Source organism: Lepeophtheirus salmonis, chromosome 1 (genome assembly GCF_016086655.4).
Source record: "Lepeophtheirus salmonis chromosome 1, UVic_Lsal_1.4, whole genome shotgun sequence".
Lineage (NCBI taxonomy): Eukaryota > Metazoa > Arthropoda > Copepoda > Siphonostomatoida > Caligidae > Lepeophtheirus > Lepeophtheirus salmonis.
In genome coordinates this window covers 44,912,846-44,933,793 of record NC_052131.2, presented here as the reverse complement: position 1 = coordinate 44,933,793, position 20,948 = coordinate 44,912,846, and the positions used below count along the sequence as shown (strand labels likewise).

At 33.4% G+C, this 20,948-nt stretch overlaps 3 protein-coding genes across 9 annotated transcripts; 1 reads left to right on the top strand and 2 right to left on the bottom strand.

The window, feature by feature from the left end:
* Positions 1-46: 46 nt before the first annotated feature.
* LOC121131745 (uncharacterized) lies at positions 47-7,288 on the bottom strand. 2 transcript variants are annotated; one of them, XM_040727109.2, is made up of 5 exons: positions 7,147-7,288; positions 3,670-5,322; positions 2,424-2,667; positions 2,104-2,214; positions 47-2,043 (listed from the first exon to the last, which is right to left on the bottom strand). In XM_040727109.2, exons 2-5 carry the CDS (start codon positions 4,110-4,112, stop codon positions 532-534), a joined length of 2,310 nt encoding a protein of 769 aa, XP_040583043.1. In that variant the 5' UTR covers positions 4,113-5,322; positions 7,147-7,288; the 3' UTR covers positions 47-531. The 2 variants fall into 2 exon arrangements, with proteins under 2 accessions (XP_040583043.1, XP_071750084.1); XM_071893983.1 differs by lacking the exon at positions 7,147-7,288 and adding an exon at positions 5,681-5,896.
* A 191-nt stretch (positions 7,289-7,479) lies between these two features.
* On the top strand, positions 7,480-18,492 carry LOC121131742 (receptor-type tyrosine-protein phosphatase epsilon). Of its 5 annotated transcripts, none has more exons than XM_040727106.2 (7): positions 7,480-7,675; positions 8,120-8,217; positions 16,251-16,489; positions 16,548-16,894; positions 17,009-17,344; positions 17,406-17,517; positions 17,577-18,492. In XM_040727106.2, exons 3-7 carry the CDS (start codon positions 16,285-16,287, stop codon positions 17,609-17,611), a joined length of 1,035 nt encoding a protein of 344 aa, XP_040583040.1. In that variant the 5' UTR covers positions 7,480-7,675; positions 8,120-8,217; positions 16,251-16,284; the 3' UTR covers positions 17,612-18,492. The 5 variants fall into 5 exon arrangements, with proteins under 5 accessions (XP_040583040.1, XP_040583036.1, XP_040583038.1 ...); XM_040727104.2 differs by lacking the exons at positions 7,480-7,675; positions 8,120-8,217 and adding exons at positions 14,801-15,177; positions 15,280-15,686; XM_040727105.2 differs by lacking the exons at positions 7,480-7,675; positions 8,120-8,217 and adding exons at positions 14,947-15,177; positions 15,320-15,686.
* Nsun5 (Nop2/Sun-like domain containing protein 5) lies at positions 18,416-20,626 on the bottom strand. Of its 2 annotated transcripts, none has more exons than XM_040727108.2 (5): positions 19,991-20,626; positions 19,808-19,928; positions 19,582-19,719; positions 18,903-19,521; positions 18,416-18,839 (listed from the first exon to the last, which is right to left on the bottom strand). In XM_040727108.2, the coding sequence occupies exons 2-5, from the start codon at positions 19,808-19,810 to the stop codon at positions 18,493-18,495; spliced, it is 1,107 nt and encodes a 368-aa protein (XP_040583042.1). In that variant the 5' UTR covers positions 19,811-19,928; positions 19,991-20,626; the 3' UTR covers positions 18,416-18,492. The 2 variants fall into 2 exon arrangements, with proteins under 2 accessions (XP_040583042.1, XP_040583041.1); XM_040727107.2 differs by having other exon boundaries at positions 19,822-19,928; positions 19,991-20,363.
* Positions 20,627-20,948: the final 322 nt, after the last annotated feature.

Sequence of the window (20,948 nt, the reverse complement as noted above, 5' to 3'; positions counted from 1 at the left end):
TTAAATTTTTTTAAATGAACAAAAATAATTAAGTTACGAATTAATATAGAAAGGATATTAGTTCATATATATTTATAGATATAGGTACACTTAAAATAGAAGATAATTGTGATAAAATAGTACATTTTAAGATAAGAATGACAAAATATAGACCACAAAATTTTTTACGTGGATGGAATGACTTGGACGGACAGATTAGGGGGAAGGTATCATAATCATCATCACAGAGAAACAAGCAGTGACAACTGCTCAATAAGAATGGTGGATGGAGGTGTTTAAAGCGTCTTGTTCGTGTAAAATCATTCTTAATGTTCAATAATATAGGGGAATTATAGTGAATGAGACGAAATAGTAGCAAGCAGTGAATTTCTTTATTCGGTACACTTCCAACTAACTGCATTAAAAAATGACACATGCACTACGAAATAGCATGTACATGGTAAGAGCTCAGGTTCTACATGGAAGAATAAGATACTAAATATGGATCAGACTTTGTGTATATGCCTAAAACTATGCGTGCATCGTTTCTGCTTATCTCTCTAAGAGTATCGTAGCTTCAGAAAAATTAGAGGAAGGATTAGCAGATAGGTTGCTGTTACTATTATTATTACTGTTCGACGATGCCATTTCACTTTTTAATACAGTTAGCATCTCCTCTGACCTTTCTTTAAGTTTAGTAGCCATCTTATTTGCATGTTCCAGGGATCGAAGAAGTTCCTTGATTTCTTTATTTGGTTTTTTCTTCCCTTCCTTGAGAGTGCTGAGTGCAACATTATTTGGATTCGATGAGGACGCAGATGAAGAAAAGCCTTCTTTTTCATCTTCAATATTATCCTCTTCACCAGTTCGATCTGTCCACAAATCTTCAATTTTTAACTTTGGTATGAATATCCGTCGTTCGCCTTCTCCAGTTATGTCTCTTCCATCTTCAACAAATTCAGAATCTGCTAGAATATTCTCCCTACTTCTACGTTTTGTCAGTTTGCTTTTGCGACGGCGCTCAAACTCTATCCGTCGAATTTCCCTATCGTCCATACTCACATCTTCCGCTGTATCTTCAGAATCAAACTTTTTGCGAACCTGACCGATATGGCCACACCGTCGAAGAGACTGGCTTTGAGAAAGATATCTTGAGTGAAGAGGAGAAATCCAAGGTCCACTGCCAGGAGGAACACGTCGTGTTCCACCGGGTGATACAGGCGGAGAAGAGGAAGAAACAGCTGCAAAATGAAGACTTGATAGAGATCGACGAGATGATGAAGAAGGAGGACGGAGTTGACTCTCATCAACAACAAAAATATCGCCCGGAATAGCTGCTGGATTTTTTTTAACATTATGAGAATTAAGTTCATCTTTTTTATTTTCTTGAGACACAAGCCACATCATTTCTTCCCTATGATCTTCAAATAAGGAACGTAACTCATTAATATCTTGATTAATCTGCTGCACTAACACTTTTGGCTGCCGATTTGAACTCGGATCCTCTTCTTCCTCTTCCTCAGACGAACTTAAGTCTGTATCTACTCTTTTGATTTGTCTTTTGGAAGTGGATGATTGAACTTCGTCATCATCTTCTTCCTCCTGAATAGAAGTTGTGGTAGAAGAAGACTCAATGATGGATGAGGAAGGATGACTCTTTTTCTTAAAGTAATTGTTATAAGGGAGTAATCGAGTACCATCAGGATTCTTGTGACGATAGTGCGATTCCTTGGATCGAACACTCCTCTCAGAACCTGGACAGCACCCACTATCAAAATCGTTATTTTGTTGTCGCAGCAAAATATCTGCAATTTTGGAGATGGGTTTACTGGGAGTATTGCCAGCATAAGAGGAGACTGAATCAATTCGAGGCGTAGGACTTCCAGATGCACTGGTAGTTTTCCAATTTGATACTTTCTCGAATGGATCAAGAAACTCTTTTTGCTTTTCATTAGGAATGTGTGGAACTTTGGGTTCTTTGACATATAACTTTTTACCAATTTGTTTTAAAAGCTCCACCATGTCAGAGTCCGACTTAGACCCTTCATTTAAGCCACTTCCTCTCTGAAATATTAATGTTAAATATGATGTTTGTGTTCACATTAATCCATTTCTACCTCTCACCTGATTATCAAAGTTAACCAAGATACTATGAAAAGAACGTCTCACATCTTCCATGGCTGACTCTTTTTCCTTCGGGTCTAAAGTATCAGACAGGATTTCTAGACCGTAGAGCTAGAATGGAAAAAAAAAGATCACGTCAATTAAGATGATTAAAACTAATAATAGTATAATAATCTATCCATTTCATCAATACTTTCTTTTTATCCATTAAGTACATATTATTATCGATTAACTTTCTATATAGCTAGTTATAAAATGTACAACTTAGATAAATCATTGTATTAACTTAAATATTGATGTATTAAGTTTAACCTCCTCACCTGATCTTGAATATCAACAAGAGCTTGCTTTGTTATCTCATACTTCTCCTTCTGGTTGATGGGAGAAGATACTCGTGGATTTGAGATACCGGATAATAGATCCTCATTGTTGAGTTTGATGCTACTGCTGTTATTACTACTAGTATTATGTGTAGATGTATAGTTTAGGAAATCCTTTGGAAGAGTTGGCGTAGAAGCTTTATTAATTGAGGAATTGGATGAATGGGTTGCAGCAGTACCAAATCTGAATTAAATTAAAAATAATCTTTTTTAGAAAAACTTGTAATTCATAAATAATTCATTCAACAGTAACAGGAAATACATTATAGTGGATGCAACAATAATATACGTTATGCGGGTAACAACTCAAAGCTTACATTGACTCCTTTTGTCTACAATCAGAAGAAATTACAGGAATATTAATTATGATAATGGAAATACAAAAATTTAAAAGGTTATCTCAGAGGCCCATATATACCATAGGCCAGGTAACACGAGCCCCAACGTTCTAATAAATAATTTGACAACAATAACTATACTCCCCCTACTTCTAAATGTGTAAGCAATATAATAAAGTGACTAAGTTGAGCCAAAAAAGTTATTATGCGTACGTACATAAAGGTGTATTATTGATACAGTCAAGATATTATATATTTATTTATATTAAATTCACTTGCATATAAATCAATATGTGTGAACAGAATAAATAAAAGATACTTTGCTTAAAGGGTTTTTGCAAGATCTATAAATAATTAAAAAGTTTTGCAGAAACAATCTTTTGACTTTTAGAGTAGAGGCAAAGAGAAGAAGTGCTCGAATTGTATTGCGCAAGACAGACGATATATGAAAGTTCCTTCAATATAAAAGGTGCCTGCAGGATTCTATGCCAGCTTGTACGAACATGAAGACCAAAAACTGATGGAAGGAAAATTTATCTTTTTCGGTCCTCTAACGGAACCCATTTCAATACTCTTGATTATAATATTAAGGACAAATTAAAGCCCCAGGTCTGTGGATGAACTCATTACAGACAGCACAGTCACCCTCAAGCCCCACATTATGAATTACCTAATGACATAGTGAATAAAAATAATCCTTCATACGTTATAAAATCATTTCCAATTACATTTTTTGTCATTTACATAATAATATTTCAAAACCAAAATATTCAAGATAAAAAAAAAATATATAAAAAAAGGAATACGTTTATCTCAAAAACACTGTAGATATGTTTATTTGTTTTTACCTTAATTTATCGATGGTATTCTCGGCTTCAGCATATTTTCGTTGTAGCCTATCATAATTAGTTTGTAGTTGTGATAAAACCTTTTTTGCTTCTTGCTTGTCTCTTCTTTCATTTAAAGCAAGACTTAGAATGTTTTCAACATCAATGACGATTTCGTCATCTTCAGCTGCACTATCGATGACCTCTTCCATTGCTTCTTCATCACTGATGTTATCGAGGAGCCTCGATATCCTTGAAGTATCAAATTTTGATTTGCTGTTTAAATTGTCTGCACTCTTGGCGTTGTACTTATTAACTGTAATAGTCATCTCGTCAAGATTGGCATAGCTCAAAAAAGATTTTAAATTTGAGGCAGCAATATTCGAAGATGACGAATTCAGTGGATACTGTCCTCCAACGGCTGAAGTAGAGGGGAAATATCTAGACGAAGACAGGTTACTCATACTTAAAGACTTCTTTCCTGCTTGAAATGATGAAAAATCATCGGGCTTTTTTTGGTAGATCTTTAATACTTTTGATGTATGCTTTCACTTTACTTTGAACATGACTGTAGTCACTCTTGACAGATATATTTCCACTGCTATAAGACTTATTTTTATTTAAATTGCTAGAAGCAGATCGACTAAAGTTTGATATGCTTTGGCTTCGATTTTGACGGGTTGACAAAGGTGTAGACGTTGATGCTGTAGGTATAACACTTTTTTTTCGTCGTCGCTCTAAAGCTGGACTATTATGGTAAGATCCTCCGGGTGGACGACTTCCACGAGTAATTTTACCGCCACTAACAACACCTCCTCCAATAATATTATTTACAACGTTACTATTATAACTGCTCTTGGAGTAGTTGATTGGAAAAGATTCAACGGATTCATCAATCGAACTACGTCTAGAGGATGGTAATGTTCTATTTAATCGAGGGTAAATATGATTAATAGCTGCAGGTTCATTCACAGATGAATTTGAGGAAATTTGTCTTCGTAGGCTGGAAGGAGAAGCAGACTTATCAAATGGTGAACTAGAGACGGATGATGAGGGTGTCGAGACGATGATGGGACGATGAGACGAATTTCTATTATTACTACTACTATTATTGGGGTTGTTACTTGAATTATGATTATTGTTGTTTCTACTGCTACTCGTGGTAGAGCTGTTGAGAGGAAGGATGAATCGTTGTTTAGATTCAACTCCTCTTCCTGTTGAGCACTCAGTCACTTCCTCTATTTTAGAAAGGGATTCATCCCACATACGAAGAGAAGGATGATTCACACTCTCATCATAGACTGAAGGTACTTCTGAAAAATCCTCAAAATTCACCCACTTTTTAGTCAGAGAATCGAAAAAGCAAAAATCTTTATTAATGGGATCTATTATACTACTCTCTTCTTCTTCCTCTTCATCTCCAGAGAAATTAATAGACTTGTAAGGTGAGAGTTCGTCCTCTTCGATTTCCTCTTTGTGTTTATCTTGAGTATAATGATTGAGTGGATGATACTTGTCTTGTTTCTTTTCGACTATAGAACTTAAAAAGCTGCGAACACCTCCTTCTCCTCTTGATGACTCCCCCTCATTATTCGTTCGTGAGGATGATAAGAACGACATCATTCACTATTGGTGTAGTGAGTATTATGTTGTTCGTGTGTTAATTTGTGTTATCTAAACACCCCATTCCGCCACAGGAAGGCAACGAAAGAGAGAGAGAGAGAAATGAAACATAGAGAAAGAATTAATACTTTAGTAAAAGTTGTAATCTAAGTAAATAAGCAAATTATACTATAAAAAGTATATTATTATACAAATAATAGAAACTCATTCATTTAGAGAGAAAAAATTATTATTAATATAATAGAAAGTATAACATAATGATCAGATAAAAGTTGTGTTTTTAAATACTAATATAAATGTAGGTAGTTTACAAACTAGAGAAAGATGAATGACAACAAATAAATAAACATGTAATTCTTGGTTCTAAAAATACAGACATTATAGGATGATGAATTGAACACATAAATACCATGATGATTAAAAAGAAATTAGGAAGCTCCTTACACAACATTACTAGGTACAATACAGAAATGCACAGATCTAACAATATGAATGTGTAATCTGTGTGTGATTACTGATTAAAAACACTGCCTACATACTACATACAATAGACTTTGTTTATTAAAAAAAAAAAAAAAAAAAAAAAAAAAAACATTATTGAAGGTCGACTTGACGCAAGAAGACTACTTTTATATTATAGTAGTGTGTGTAAGATTTTTTATTTTTAAAAGAAGGAGAACCCGGAAGAATTACCCACTCTTCTCCTGTTCCCAGATCTACTACATCTGCCGCTCAATATCTGGTTAATGGTAAACAAATGGTTTCCTTCCTCCCCTCGCGCTTATCATCATCATCATCCTAGCAAATGCTATGGAAACTCACTCATTCACAATTAAAGGATTGAATAAAAAGAAAAATCACGAGTTAAATTTGTCCGTTATAATAAGCTCTCTCTCTCTCTTTAAATATAGAATTACATATATACATATACAAGATCTAACTTCCATCTACCGTTACTTTTAATTTCAAAAGGTTAAATAAATAACTATTAATATGTATTATTTAGATTATATTAATTGGTTCTATTTGTGAACAAGGAGAAGTACAAAAATAAAAAGTGAATTTTGAACAACTGTTCAAAAATAACGAAAAAGGGGCCGACGCATTAAATTTCTTTTAATGGAAAAAATCACACCTATTAAAATATATATGTATTCAAAAGAGAAATAATGAATATTACTATACGATTGCAATAATTATAAAGAAGGGCATGGGAAGAACCTCAAAAAGGATATTATTACAATTATTATTAATTATATTATGTCAGACTATAGCTATAACTAGAAAGAGACGTACGCAAAAAAATCGGATCAACATACATTGATATTATGTTAACGTACATAAACATTGCTAAACCCTAAACAGTAGTCAACACCCACGCATATTCATATTGCGCACAACAACTGGGATTTCTAGATAGGAGTTTCGAGGTGAAATGAGGGAGAATGATGGAACAAGAAGGTTGAGAATGTGGGGTAGAGCATAAAAACTCCCATGAGAGTCATCTTTTCATCATTGACATCTGACATTTCCTAATGAGAAATGAGTTCAATGGTAAGAGGCAACACTTGTTAGGGAGTCTTCTCCTGCCTTTATACATCCATTATGAATTAGTACTCCTATGATCCATTTATTGGGAGAGTTGCCCGAAGAAACAAAAAGAGAGCGAAAGAAGGATTGAATATCCGATATCGTTAATGAGAAGAGAGGTTGTGTGAGGGAGGGAATTGGTGATTTAATTAAATAGAGCTCTGACGTCAGTAGAGTAATTAAAAAAAAGTTATATTCCTCCTTGTTATTAAACATTATAATAATAAAATAATGTGGACATTTCTTTAATACTTTTAGTAGTAGTAGACAGTAGTCTATTCTTACCCTTTAGAAGTGATCAAGAAGAAGATGGTGAGAATTCGGGAGGAAGAAGTAGCTGTTGGCTAACAAACAAGGAGACACATCTCTTCCTTTCCCTTTCGCCCTTTTTAATGAGAGACTCACAAACTATCCAGTCGATTTGATGGATCCCTTCAATAACAATAATTATTTTTTTTCTAATTCTTGACTGCTATGGTCTATGTATTGTATATAGATTCAATTCTTGTATTTTTATTATTTTGTTTTCAATCCCCCCCCCCTCTTCAGCTTCCTGCTTTAGCTCCTTTTAGTAGACACAAATCCATCTAGTTTTTTCTCTATTGTGAGCCCCTCATCAGTCGGCCTACGACACGCACTCTTTCTTCTTCCTTTTTTTTCCTCGCGCTCACTCGTTCAAGTGACAAATAGAAATAGCGCTCTAGCTAACCTCCATGGACATTTCTAGCTATCTCGAGACGTACATGCTAACCTCACTCTCCCTCATGCAGCTCCTCTAATGTTTTTAGCTAAAGATTAACGTAAACGTAATTAGGTAAATAAAAGTAAATAATATAAAATTTAAAACCCCAATTTAGCTATAAAAAATAGCCATGGGGTCCCATTTTGTCCTCTTTTATGACCCAATGATGATTAGCGTTAGGTCCATGCAAGAGAGAAATATATTAGTTAAGTACAAAAAAAAACGTATTTTGATTCCATATCTATATAAGACTATAAATAATATCAAGTCGGACACAATACTCAATGTATGTCATCATGACAGTCTCCAGAGTCCTGACTATTTACGAGGTATCATGATAACATATGTGTTTCCTAATACATATATAATGTAATAGAAAGGGATTTCCTTTGTCATGAACCCCTGACTTAGTATAATATCCAAAGAGGGCCCCTTACTTAGCAATTATTAGACATGATAAGTAACTGAGAGGCGGCAAGAGGAAAAAAATTCAAATATTATCTTTTTTTTAAGCAGATGTGGCATCCTTCCTTCCTAAGTAATAACTAGTAAGAGTAGGTGGATCAACCCACGAAACCATGTTGTCAAAAGAAATCATTGGATGTCTCCTAGAAGTAAGTATTTAGGTATGATTGGAATCCCCTTATTTAATATACGGAACATATCTTATATAGAATAAAAACAAAATCAATGTTCAGGAGGACATCATATCCCTCTATTAGTATATATGTAGCTATAAATTATAATATTCATGAATCATGTTGGAGAGAAGAAATCATATTGGATATAAATGTACAGAGTGCAGACAACACACAAGTGTTGTTCGCTTCTCAATTTATAGTAGGACATATGATTTTATAAGTCATAACAAACAGATAATAGCTCCTATACCTAGAATTAAGAGTTGGAGTATAAATATGATACATTATTCATTAATATGATAGCTGCAGCAACTTGGATTGACTTTTACAGCAGATGCGAAACAAACAGTTGTTCAGCTACACATTTGAAACTTCTTACTACCTACTAAGGATGATAATTGATAATATAATTAACACAAGACCTATGTGTCATTTGATTATGATTCTTTGGATTGGTTTCTCCTCTTACATGTTATCCATAAGTTGATTTTGTTATTATTTATCAGATAAGTGCAATCATGAACAATAGAACTAAGTTTTATCTTCTCTTTGTCACACGTGACATGACTTGATAAGACTCAATTATAACAATTGTACACTCCTTCACAGTAGTTAAAGAGATCAAATCCAAGTGAAAACTAAAAAGCATTCTAGATGGTCAAATTTCCGTTCTATTTTCATCAAGATACATAATTACAATTGTACTTATTATAAAACAGGTCCTTCAATCATCTCTTTTTCTACTCCTCAAGGGAAGTCATTTTTTATTTTGTAATAGACATTTAGGGTGTAGAAATATCCTAATCATTAATTAGCGTATCCAATCTGAAGAATGTGGATGACAGCCTCTCAGCGCACAAAAGATGAATTAAACGTTTGCAATATATCATATTTTCATATATATAATAATAGTATTCTCCTTAACTCTCATGTCAGCAGTTATGTGGTGCGTTAACCCAAAAACAATCTTGAACAAAAATCAGCAAAAAAGGAAAAAAATGACCAATTTATTTTGTTTATCATACATATTACACAGCTTAATATTTCCTGGTCATATTTTAATAAATTGTAGTAGCCTTTGTATTCAAATTGATGGAATGGGTTGAGATACTCAAAAAGAATGGGAACTATACATAGTTAAAATTTAAAAACCTTCATTTAGTTTATGAGAAGGTTAATTTGACCCCTATATTATGGCCCTTCAAATAGATAAAATCCATCAATTTGTCATTCCTTTTATTGCGACAATGGATTTCTGCTACTTAAAAAGGAATTTTCGATGGTGACTCCAAATAATTCATTGGAATACATTGTTGATAGAAATGTAACGATAATAATTATTCATCGAAGAATATAAATCTAAAAGCCCTTCCTCAATTTTGAGAAAAATCATTCTAGCTTGCATTCTAGTGTTGACGGGCCTCATAATATTATAATTTGCACATATTTACTTGTATAATTAATTGTAATATGGGACATCTAAATATTATCATAGATGATGTGATTTTGTGATTGCATCTGGGTTAAAATTATGAACAATGTATACTATTAGATTATTCTGCTTTCGTGTTAATATTTGGTTTCACCTGCAAAAAAAACTTTTTCTGCTGGGAACAACCCAAAAATTGATTTGGGCAAGTTTGGGCATTACAAGCCATTTTTATTTAGAAAATTTGGCATTTGCGTCAAAATTGGACTCTTGTAACGTCCCAAATATGAATCAAAAATGATACATTTAAATATATTTTAGTATGTGGTTTATCAGTCTTATTAAACATAACAAAACAAAATTAATACATAGTTGAAGTAATAGTTGTTTGAGGAGAAATATTGTCTTTAGTAAAACAGAGAAACCACAAATAATTGAGTCATAATAACTTAAACCCCTTAAATTATTAAAAACAATGTGTACAATATTTTTTTAGTGATAAATCAAATGCTCAAAAAATATTAAAAGTACAGTTTTTGACTCATAACACCTTATTTGAGACGGTAAAAGAGAACTACAAATGGCCAATTTTGAGCCAAATATCTCATTTTTTCAAATGAAATTGCCCTGTACCACAAGTAAAATGGCATGAGAGGCTTCAAACTTTGCAGAGTCAGTTTTCTGATGGCCCTCAGCAGAAAAGGTATTTGTACAAAGGGAAACCAATTATTAACCCAAAAACGAGACAGTCTAATGTACGTCGTAACTCGTAATTGTACCAACTAATGTATGTATTTCAAATAGCAATTTTCGAAAAAAAAAATGATTGCACTTTAAAAAATAAATTATAATATTGACTCCTTAAAATACATAGTCGTATTTACCTATTTTAATATTTATATATTTGAAGGTATTTTCTTTTAGTAGGCCAAAGAAGAAGAAAAACAGGTCTGAAGGAAATACCTGTATCAAATCTATTAACCCTAATAGCAATGAAAATATTCCAGTTTATAGTTCAAAAGTATCACCAATACATCCATATTTGATAATATTTATATGCAGACACAACTAACCAAGTACCTATGTTGTGGTGTATGCTGTAACAGTGGGAAGGACCGTCTCCAATGGGGGGAGGCTGTACTTTCTAAGAAAAAAATATAAGCAAAAATAATAATGCGGATGCCCCTGAATGGACTCATGAAAATATTAAAGTATCAGTGACTAAGAAAAGCCGATACAGGGGCGTCCGCAGGAGGGAGGTGGTAGCTCATAATATTTTGTTTAGGAATTGATTGCAACGGATACATAAGTTTGCAATGGGGGAGGGGGCTCTAGCACCCCCTGCGGACGCCCCTGTGATAAACAATATAATTATGTCAATAGACCTACATATTAAGTATTATAACTATGAATCCCAAGGTGTTCTTATCTCCCATTCAGTTCCATGTAATAAATATCTTTGTAATGAATAATATTTCATTATATCTAACTTTATCATTTATTAACTCTGATATATTTATGTATGTACAATGTACATACATAAATATAAGCGTAGAAGATCATTTTTAATTGGAGAACGACTTCAATTTTCCCTCAAATATTAAAAATTAATCAGTACAAATTTAGGACTAGAATTGTTTTTGGATGACTCTTTTCAGTACCGTAATCAAGGTTTTATCATTGTGACCTTAATTATAGTGACTATGGCCGGATCACTCACTCATCATTAGTAGGGCCAATAAATTCTATACAAAAAACAATATTGCTTCCCACCCTGTGATTACAACCCTTTTTTGCTTTTATAAAAGACGTTTTGATAACGTATTTTATAGAAGATACTTTATTATTTAAAACGTTGACATTAAAAAAAACAATTTCTGGATTAGATTTTTTTTTTCATTTCCTGGCTTTTTAACATATTTGGGAAATAAAATTTATTTCCCAAATATGGAATGAGGCACTTGCCCTACCATCTCCTACACTTATGGACAGGAGGCAGCGGGGTTAATGGTTCCTCCTGCCATTGATATTTTACCCTAGTGGCAAAAGTTTAATTAGGAATAAGTTTAGTTTTCTATTCTAAAAAAATACAGAATCGAAATTTATTTTCTAAAAATATGTCAAATGAATTTTTTTCTAGAAAGTTCAAATTTTCAAAAAGTAAAGGACCCAAATATTTATCATGGTCTTAAGCCTTGCTCACGCTACAGCCAACCTGGCCTCAGATTGGGATTTGAACAATCTGTTTTGGAAAAGGCATTGTGATATTTGAGGCTGGCCCTGTTTACACATTACCTCCCCTCTGAAATTTTGACCACACCATCACTTCCCTATGTAAAATAAAAATAAATTAAATTACTTATTTTATGAGTGCTTAACTCATAGTTGTACAAATAATATGTGTATATAACTATAGAAGTATAACACGATTGGAATGGCGTTCACAAGGCTAAAGAAAGTAATTCTTGACCGGTCGACTATGAGTCTATGCATAGTTCATGTACTAATATTATGCATTACAAAAAGTAATGACTTTTTTTTGCATCATTTTAAAGTTTAATCACCATACTTGTTAAAACATAAAGGTACATACTATAGTCTATAATATGTAATATTCCTTTCAACACTCCTTTCGGGAATGATCTTTGAATACATATTTTTACAACTTAATAGTTCTTCATATTTTTTTTGTAGTTTGAAAGTATATAAATCGCCCTTATCTTTCACTATTCTAATCTTTGAAGAAACATCATCAAAATTAATACTAAAGTTCTACTTCATTCACTAACATTTTTTTTTGTAGAAAGGTAGTTGAAACACTTATTACTCAATTACTCGAAGGAAACGGTTCTGAATTATGATTAATCATGCTTAATTTATATTTTTTACTTAAAGTTAAGCTAATTAAAAGGGGAAACGAAGATAGTCACAACATTGGAACAAGAACTGAGTTGAAATCCAATTTGTGGAAAAACTACTTTTTAGAATTACCTTTTAATCAATTTAATCAATATCAGAAAATTGTAGTTAAATTAAAAGAACTTTTGACGTGTTTAAGTCAAAACTGCCCTGAACAATTGAGTCAAATACAAAAACTGTTACAACTGTCTCCATTCTCGCCTAATTTTTTTTCTCAGTTTGTATTATTTGAAAGGTAAATCTCGAATGTTCCAACCGTCTCTGTCTTGGAGATAATACAGTATCGTAATCAGGTTTTTTTTTGTTTTTTTGTGACTATGGAGGAATCACCATTTATAGGGTCGATGAATACTATCAGGCATGTAAGCGTTCTCCTATTTTGGTTTTCCTTTCAAAAAAAATTTTCGTTCAACATTCTGACATTATTTCTGGAAACACATTTTGATGCCTCCCTCCTGGACCGACATGAATCCTCTCGAATATAGCTTTTCGAAATTTGTTGATGCCTCCCTCCTGTACCGTTCCTCATAGTGTCGACGCACTAAAGACCTCTGCCAAGAGGCAGTCGGTGGCCATGTCTGAGGGCCACTTCGTCAAGATGTGTGCGGCCTTCAAGCCCAGGCCTGAGCCCATGGTGGGTCTATTGCGAGAAATTACTTTTTAATTATTGTTCTTTTGAATAATATATTATATAGCCCACTCGTTCAACACTATGTTGTTCTAGATTAATTCGATTTTTCGTATTCTACGCTAAAAAGTTGCGTTTTGCTGTCGCACACTGTATTTAATGATAACCACAAACAAGAAATACTATGTAATACCTAATTATCTTAGTACATTACTCTAGTCATTTCTTCAAGGGGTCCTCAAGGATTTTTAGCGGCCCATTTGCTTACATTCACGGCCAAATGATGAGCCTTAGCCCCATGATTCAGAATTATTGAACAGGTCAAGTTCATATGTTCAAGATAAGATAGAGTACTATAAACTTTCATGCTCAATAAGAGCATTCAAAAAGTACCCCCTCATCCCAACCCTCTGTACCACTGCCACAAAAAAATATACTCCTTGATTAATTGAATTTTTGCTATTGGAACGGAACGCTAAAATATCATTTTTTACGTTAAAAAAAAATCCGTTCCGTTCATTGAACTCACGTTCCATGAAACGCCGTTCAATTTTGATTTCTGTTTATATGCCTGAATACTGCTATTGAAAAATGTATTACTAAGACCCCTCTTGTCCTGGTGATTACGCACCTGAATAATAATAATAATAGATAACCATTTTCTTTCTTATTTTATTAATTTAATTTTTTTTTTCTGACAGACATACTTACTTCAAGTCTCCAATGCTTGCTTTCTGGTATTCATTTATGTTAGAATGGCAGAGGAACGGCGTTCTTGCACCCTATTCCCCGGATAATCTAATTTATATTGTATAAAAGTCGACTCACTTGTTTCAATTTCTCTTTCGAACAACCAGATCGAAAATTTTAATTTATAGTTGAGGAGAGGGGACAATTAACATTGAAATTTTTAGATATTAATTGAAGGGGGGTGGTGAAAATTTATTTTTATGAATGTTATTTTTTTTTTCTGCAACACCCCCTGTCCAGTACAATGCCTAGGATTGTTCTTGGCGGGAGGGGGGCGGAGTGATTTTAAAAACTTGTAAACCTTTTTCTGTTTTTAGCATAAAATTTTATTAATTTTGTTTTTATTAAATCAAATTTTCGGACTGATATTTTGAAAATAGCATTTCCAAGGTAAATAGAAATTTCTATTTACCTTGAGCATTTCAATGGAAGGATAATTCTTCGTCGAAACGTGTCTAACCTACTGCTCTTCCTCTGAAACTGTGAATGGAGGGGCAAATTCAAGAAAATAGCAGTCTGTCTTTTATTAATTTAATGTGTTTAAAGTTCCATAGCTCACTTGCGTTTGTAAAATATGAAGAATGCCGAAGCGTCTATCATTTTTATGATCGCCAAACATTTGTTTTTATATGAGGATGACGGCTGGGTGCCTTTCAGCACTTATGTGTACATATTTACGTGGAACTCTTCCGAGATTAATGTACGTAATTATATTTACGTACTATGTAGTAAAGGCATAAAAGTAGTTGCTTTGTCCACGTTGCAGAGTAAGCTATTATTATTTACGTAATCAAATTTAGGAGTCAATAAAATATGGCTTATTGTTATTTATGGCACAATTGAATCCTAACAACTACTCCATTTGATAATATAATTATTTAACGTAAAATTAGGAAGATTTGTACAATTGGAAGGCTATACGAAAAGAGGAGAGAAAGAGGGAGAGATCTTTTCCCTCCTTTCTCCCTCTTTAATCAAGTCAATGTTTCCTTCTCCATCGACCGGACCTGTGTAGTTTAGTAGTATGAAACTCAATCCTTGGATTGATTGAGAAATCGAAATCTTTTTGCTTGTTGCTGCCTTTCTTTTCGTATCGTATTAGTGTGTGGAATCCTTTCAATAGCACAACACATAGCTAGAGAGCTCTCTTTTTCCTCTAAATAACTCTCACACACATTTTGCTCTCTGTTCCCTTTCGTAAAAAAAGGTAAAAAAGTTACCTACAATCATGTAGTAGTATTATTATATCAAAAGCACTACTTAATGTGTGTTTAGTATCCATCATCCTCAGCATGTTTTATTATCTCAGCTCAGCTCGCCACCACTTTCAAGAAGTTTTTCTTTAATAGATTGAATTGATAAGAAGAGTGATAAATGTTTGTTCAGGCTCTATTCAAATGTTACGATGATAATCATTACTAAATGTATCCACTAATATCAAAGTAATTGAAAAATTAAAGTCCTTCAAGCAGCAACAACAATGATACTAGGAATCAGCTCAGCAAATTTTACAAACAACACTAATACAACACAAGGACCATCCCAAACGACATGGCCATCAACAACGTTCTCACCACCACCAACAACAACAATAGGCCCCACCAACGAAAAATCATCTTCTACATGGATTATTATTCTTTCTACACTCATACCCATCAGTCTTATACTCTCTGCTCTCATTGGCCTCTATTTCTACAAAAAATATTTTGCGATACGGTAATATTTCCATAGCGACGACACAACATAAAAACATATATGCTAGTACGCACACAAAAGAAAGAAAGAAAAAGAACGGCCATGTTCTTTTTTTCCTTACTTTTTAGATGACGCCAGTAATCTAGTTAATCCACTACATCTTATGACTAGTGGTTTCCTCCCTAATATTTTGTACTAGATACCAAGGTCAATAGAAATATTTCTATTAACCTTGCTAGCTACTAAAAAGGTGTGTAAATTACTCAACAAATGAAACCCTTTGATCAATAATTAGAATTTATAACTTAGAGTTATAATTATATTAGTATAAATATGTAAGAACCTCTACTTGTGGAATGATAAGAGATTAATTAACTTTATTTTTTATTTGTTTATGTTATCTAGATTTTATTTAGGTGTACATATAGGCTAGCTAGCTAGACTGTGTTTGTAAAAACATCTGTGTTTTCACCTGATCATCCTACTAATTCAGGAATATTATTTGATTACCCGCCTACGTACTTACATTATATATAAATTTAATATGTAATTCTATAAAAATAAAATAAAATCCTCCTATTCTAGCCTCGCCAAACCTATTTCCCGGCAGTCTTCTCACATGACAGATTATGACGGATACTCTGTGCCCATACCCATCATGGATTATAGCTCAGAGTTAGATCGTCGATTAAAGAGTGGTACTCTAACCGATGAGTTTCAATATATAAATGAGTACAGTTCGGAAGTGAATGCTCTCAAAACCCGAACCATTGGAAATGATGAGAGTAATAAGAATCTCAATCGATTCATTGATATTATTCCTTGTAAGAGACCGGTGTTTCTTGATATACATGATAAATTCTTTAATTAAACTTGTTTCAGTTGATGACAACGTTGTATTATTGGAGAGTCCATTAGGGTCTCCCTGCTCGAAGTATATTAATGCCTCATTGATTAAAGGCCTTTCTTTTTCGACAAAAGACTATATTGCCACTCAAGGTCCTAAAAGAAATACTGTGATTGATTTTTGGAACATGATCGTAGAGAAAAATGTTTGCATTATTGTGTGTCTTACTAACGTATTGGAAGACAATCGCATCAAGTGCTTTCAATACTGGCCTGAAGTTGGAGAAATGCTCAATTTTGACGAAATTACTATTCACACCCTCAAGGAAAGATATAATAAGTCGACTCAAGAAGTGGTTGTAAGGGATATTAATGTCTTTCACGTAAGTTCGCCATTATTTATATCCGGCTATATCATTTACAATTATCACATATATGATATCACATACATAATACTTTTACTTCTGTTCTCTCTCATCAATTATTATGTATTACAGGGAACCCCAGATTCGGATAAAAAATGCCATTTTGTTACTCAAATTCATTTGACATCATGGCCTGATCATGGTGTCCCTGAGTCTACATTTCCTCTACTCGAAACATGTCGTATTATTAGATATTCAAGAAAACATTTAGAAAATGAATTCATCGACCCAGAATATTCATCATCACCAATATGTGTACACTGTAGTGCCGGAGTTGGTAGAACTGGAACTTTGATAGCTGTACACATGATTTGTGAACAAATTTTAGATGATGCTCTCATGGAAATAGATGTACTATCCACAGTTAAACATCTTCGAGAGCAAAGACAAAAAATGGTTCAAAGTGTAGTAAGTTGAAATGAATTTATTCATTGTCGTGTATATTATTGAGTCAAATCTAATATTTCAGGCCCAATATAAACTTGTTTATCAGGCCATCAAGGATTTTATCAATATGAAATACCACAGCAGTAGTGGGAAGGATGAAGAAATATTGTCTGATTATCGTGTTCTAAAAGAAGGTAAAAGATGTTAACTTGTTTATAACTTCGATATAAAAATTTACCATCAATTTTCTTAGAAACGGGTTATGAAAATGAAGGTTATGTAGAATAATCGAATGTGGGTAGTACCTTTCGTCAATTTATAGTTTCTGTGAAGTGACAGCAGCAATTCAAAGTCAGAAATGAAGAATTCCATTTTTATATTACTATTTATGGCCTTATCTGTAGCGCCAACCATCATTATGAGCAGAATCCCTGAGGATGACTTTTTAAAGTCGAATAGTGTTTTTGACCGTTTTCAAGCCGCTATAATAGAAGATCCGACATCTGACGATGAGCTCGAAGGAGCAAAAAAAGTTTTCAAATCTCAAGAAATGGCGGAGAGCAATTCCCGCTCTATTCGTGAAGTTGTTCAAGATTTATTTCAAGAATCTTTTTATTCTCTAATGGAGGCTCTATCGAAAGCCTTAGCGGATCTGAGCGCTCGCGCTCGTTTCCGACGTGGAACCAATGAAAGAACAATGGAAGATCCCCAAGAAGAAGATACAGACTATATTTTTAATTCACTAAGCGTAGGTGTTGGAGCATTTATGGATAAACAGAACTGTAGAAGAAGACTCACTTGCCAAGCTACGAAAGTCGTTAAACGAAATGTTCCTGGCCTTGAAATGCTTGTTATGCTCGTTGATAACGTTATACCGGAGTCATGGGGTGAATGGTTTTCTACGATCAAGTCTTCTGCTGTTGATAGAAATGATCGGTGCTCCTTGGATTATGACTGTGATATTTTACCTGTTGACTAAAAGTTGTATTTAAAAAAGAACCAAATTCTTGAATTTATCATCATTACACTTTTAAATTATTTTACTTTGACCAAGCTGTTAACGAGCTTAATTTAATATATAAACAGATTACGTATTATTTATATATCTATATATTCATTCTATATCACGTACGAATGCACATAAAAGTCAGTTTTAAATAAGAAACAAATCAATCTTCCTTTCTATTCATTTTCTTCATCTTTATCCTTTTCAAAATGGCGACAAAAAAACCGGAGCACAAGTCCGTTTCGAATGTGGCTCTAACAAATTTGTCACCATGTGGGTACTCATTTAATCCTCTCGTAGGCCACTTTTTTAAGACATGTTGGACTTTAAAATGTGGATGTTTCTTAACTATAGCCTCGATCACTTCCTCATTCTCTATCTTGTGCACTGAACAAGTGGAATAGGATATTTTTGAAACGTTAGGGAATTTGAGTGCATGTTCAAGCATTTTAAATTGAAATGCTGAGAGCTTTGAAAGACGGTTTCCAATTGTTACATCGCTCAAAATACCTTGAAGTGACGGAGAAAAGATCAACTAAATGTTAAAAAGTCAAGTAAACAGTAACTGTATACCTGAACTACTACATGATGGGTCAAGAACAATGTATTCAACATCTGGGAAATCGTCAGGGTTTAGAGTCGTAAAGTCAATATTACAAACTTTAACGAGGGATTTGTGGATTCCTGCACGCTCCAATGTTTGATCAAGGATTTGTATCCGTTCTTCATCTCTCTCAATAGCATAGACTCCCCCATTTAAACCGACACAACTCGCTATCTGCGTTGTTTTATTCCCTGGAGCAGCACATGCATCCATAACTATAGATCCTTCCTTGACGTTAAGGGCTTGAATTGGAAGAGTACTAGCTTTATCCTGTAGTATTATGCTACCATTCAGGTACAGCTCATGGCTATAGAAGGCTGTCTTGGGATGGAAGACCAATAAATTGTCCACATGAAGGTCACACATGAACTCATACGGTTCGAGGAGCCTCACTTTCTCCAAGAAATCTTGATACTTAGTATCCTGATCATACTCGAGATAATTAAGGCCATCCATTTCCACAAAATGCTTTAGAGCATCATCAAAAGAGATCTTAAATGTATTGACTCTTGCCCACCTAGGTTTTACAATTTTGACTTTTTGAGAAAAGCAAAGTTCTTTTGAGAGGGCTTTCAATTGTTTTTGACGCTAAGAAATATAATGGTTCATGTAAATAATTAAGCACATATTATTAAAAATCATGTTTACTTTAAGCATGATTTCGAGGGGTCGACTAGTAGCAGGAAGTTTTCCTTTGCCCCAAATAAGTTCAGTAATGAGTATAGAAGCTAAATTTTTATTGAACCTTGGCTCTTCTTCAAACAGCTTCGACTTTTTCAACAGCTCCTGTAATAAAGAAATGTATATATATATTGGATGATAATTAATTAATTATCATGACGTTCTTCATGATTTCATATTCCGTCAACAATACCATCTTGAGCGTACCGTAATCTCATCTCGCTTAGCAACACACTCCGTTACTAATGATAGTAATGCACCGATATTAGGATGCCGTTTTGTGTTATGGATTAAATTCTTAATCGTTCCCTTCCCTAGTATTTTTGGGACATAAAACACATTAATTATTATTGAATAACAAAGATAGGGAGTATACCATTAATGTGATCCTCATATATATGACTTGCAACCTTATAAAGCCTCGGAACCCTAACGGAATGTCGAAATGCAGATGGTTCCATGTTGTTATTTTTCGTGTTGTAGGCTGTAGTGACAATGAGTTCTACTAATATCTGGAGTGGACCAATCACTTAACCTCATGAAGGGGGGAACTATATTTTTTATGCTAAAAAATCCTCTACCAAGGAGATGATTCCTAACTTTAACGGATGAAATGTTCAATCAAAACTTTATTTTGGATATTATTTTGTAATTGACTAGTAGAAAAATGCTTAAGGTAATATCTGTAGCAATACCAGGTTAAAATATTCACTCTACACAAGTTTTTTAATTAAAAACTTTTTCATTTCAGTTCAAAAATGTTGTTTTCGTGGAAGACATATTAATTGTAGCACGTGACTACACATAGATTCTCAGAGGCTAATGAAATTAACAATGGAATAATATTGTTCAAAGTCAATAAAGTTTTGCCATTTGATTTTTAAGGATACAAAATACATTTCCCCCTACATGAAGGCTATTGATTGACCCTTGGTGCACTTCAGATATTAGTAGAACACATTGGTTATGACTTGTTTATGAATTTATCATGCAAAAATAATTAAACGTGACTAAAGGACTCAAGGGTGACTAGAAAAGAAGGAGGTTTAGAAGATTTGTTTACTATTATTACTGGTAAATAAATTCGCTGGCTAAATAATAATAACTAAATAGGTCGAGGCAAATTATATAATATTGTAAAATATATTTTTTGACGTCACGTTAAAATCTAGTGACGTAAAATTTTATTATTTTAAAATACTTATAATACATTTTTATCATGGTTAAATGAAATTATATGGGTTTGTACGAATAATGTATATTACATATATTTTTTCATTATGATTAAGATACTTGGGCCCTTGTGTATAATATTTTATGTGATATTTAAATAT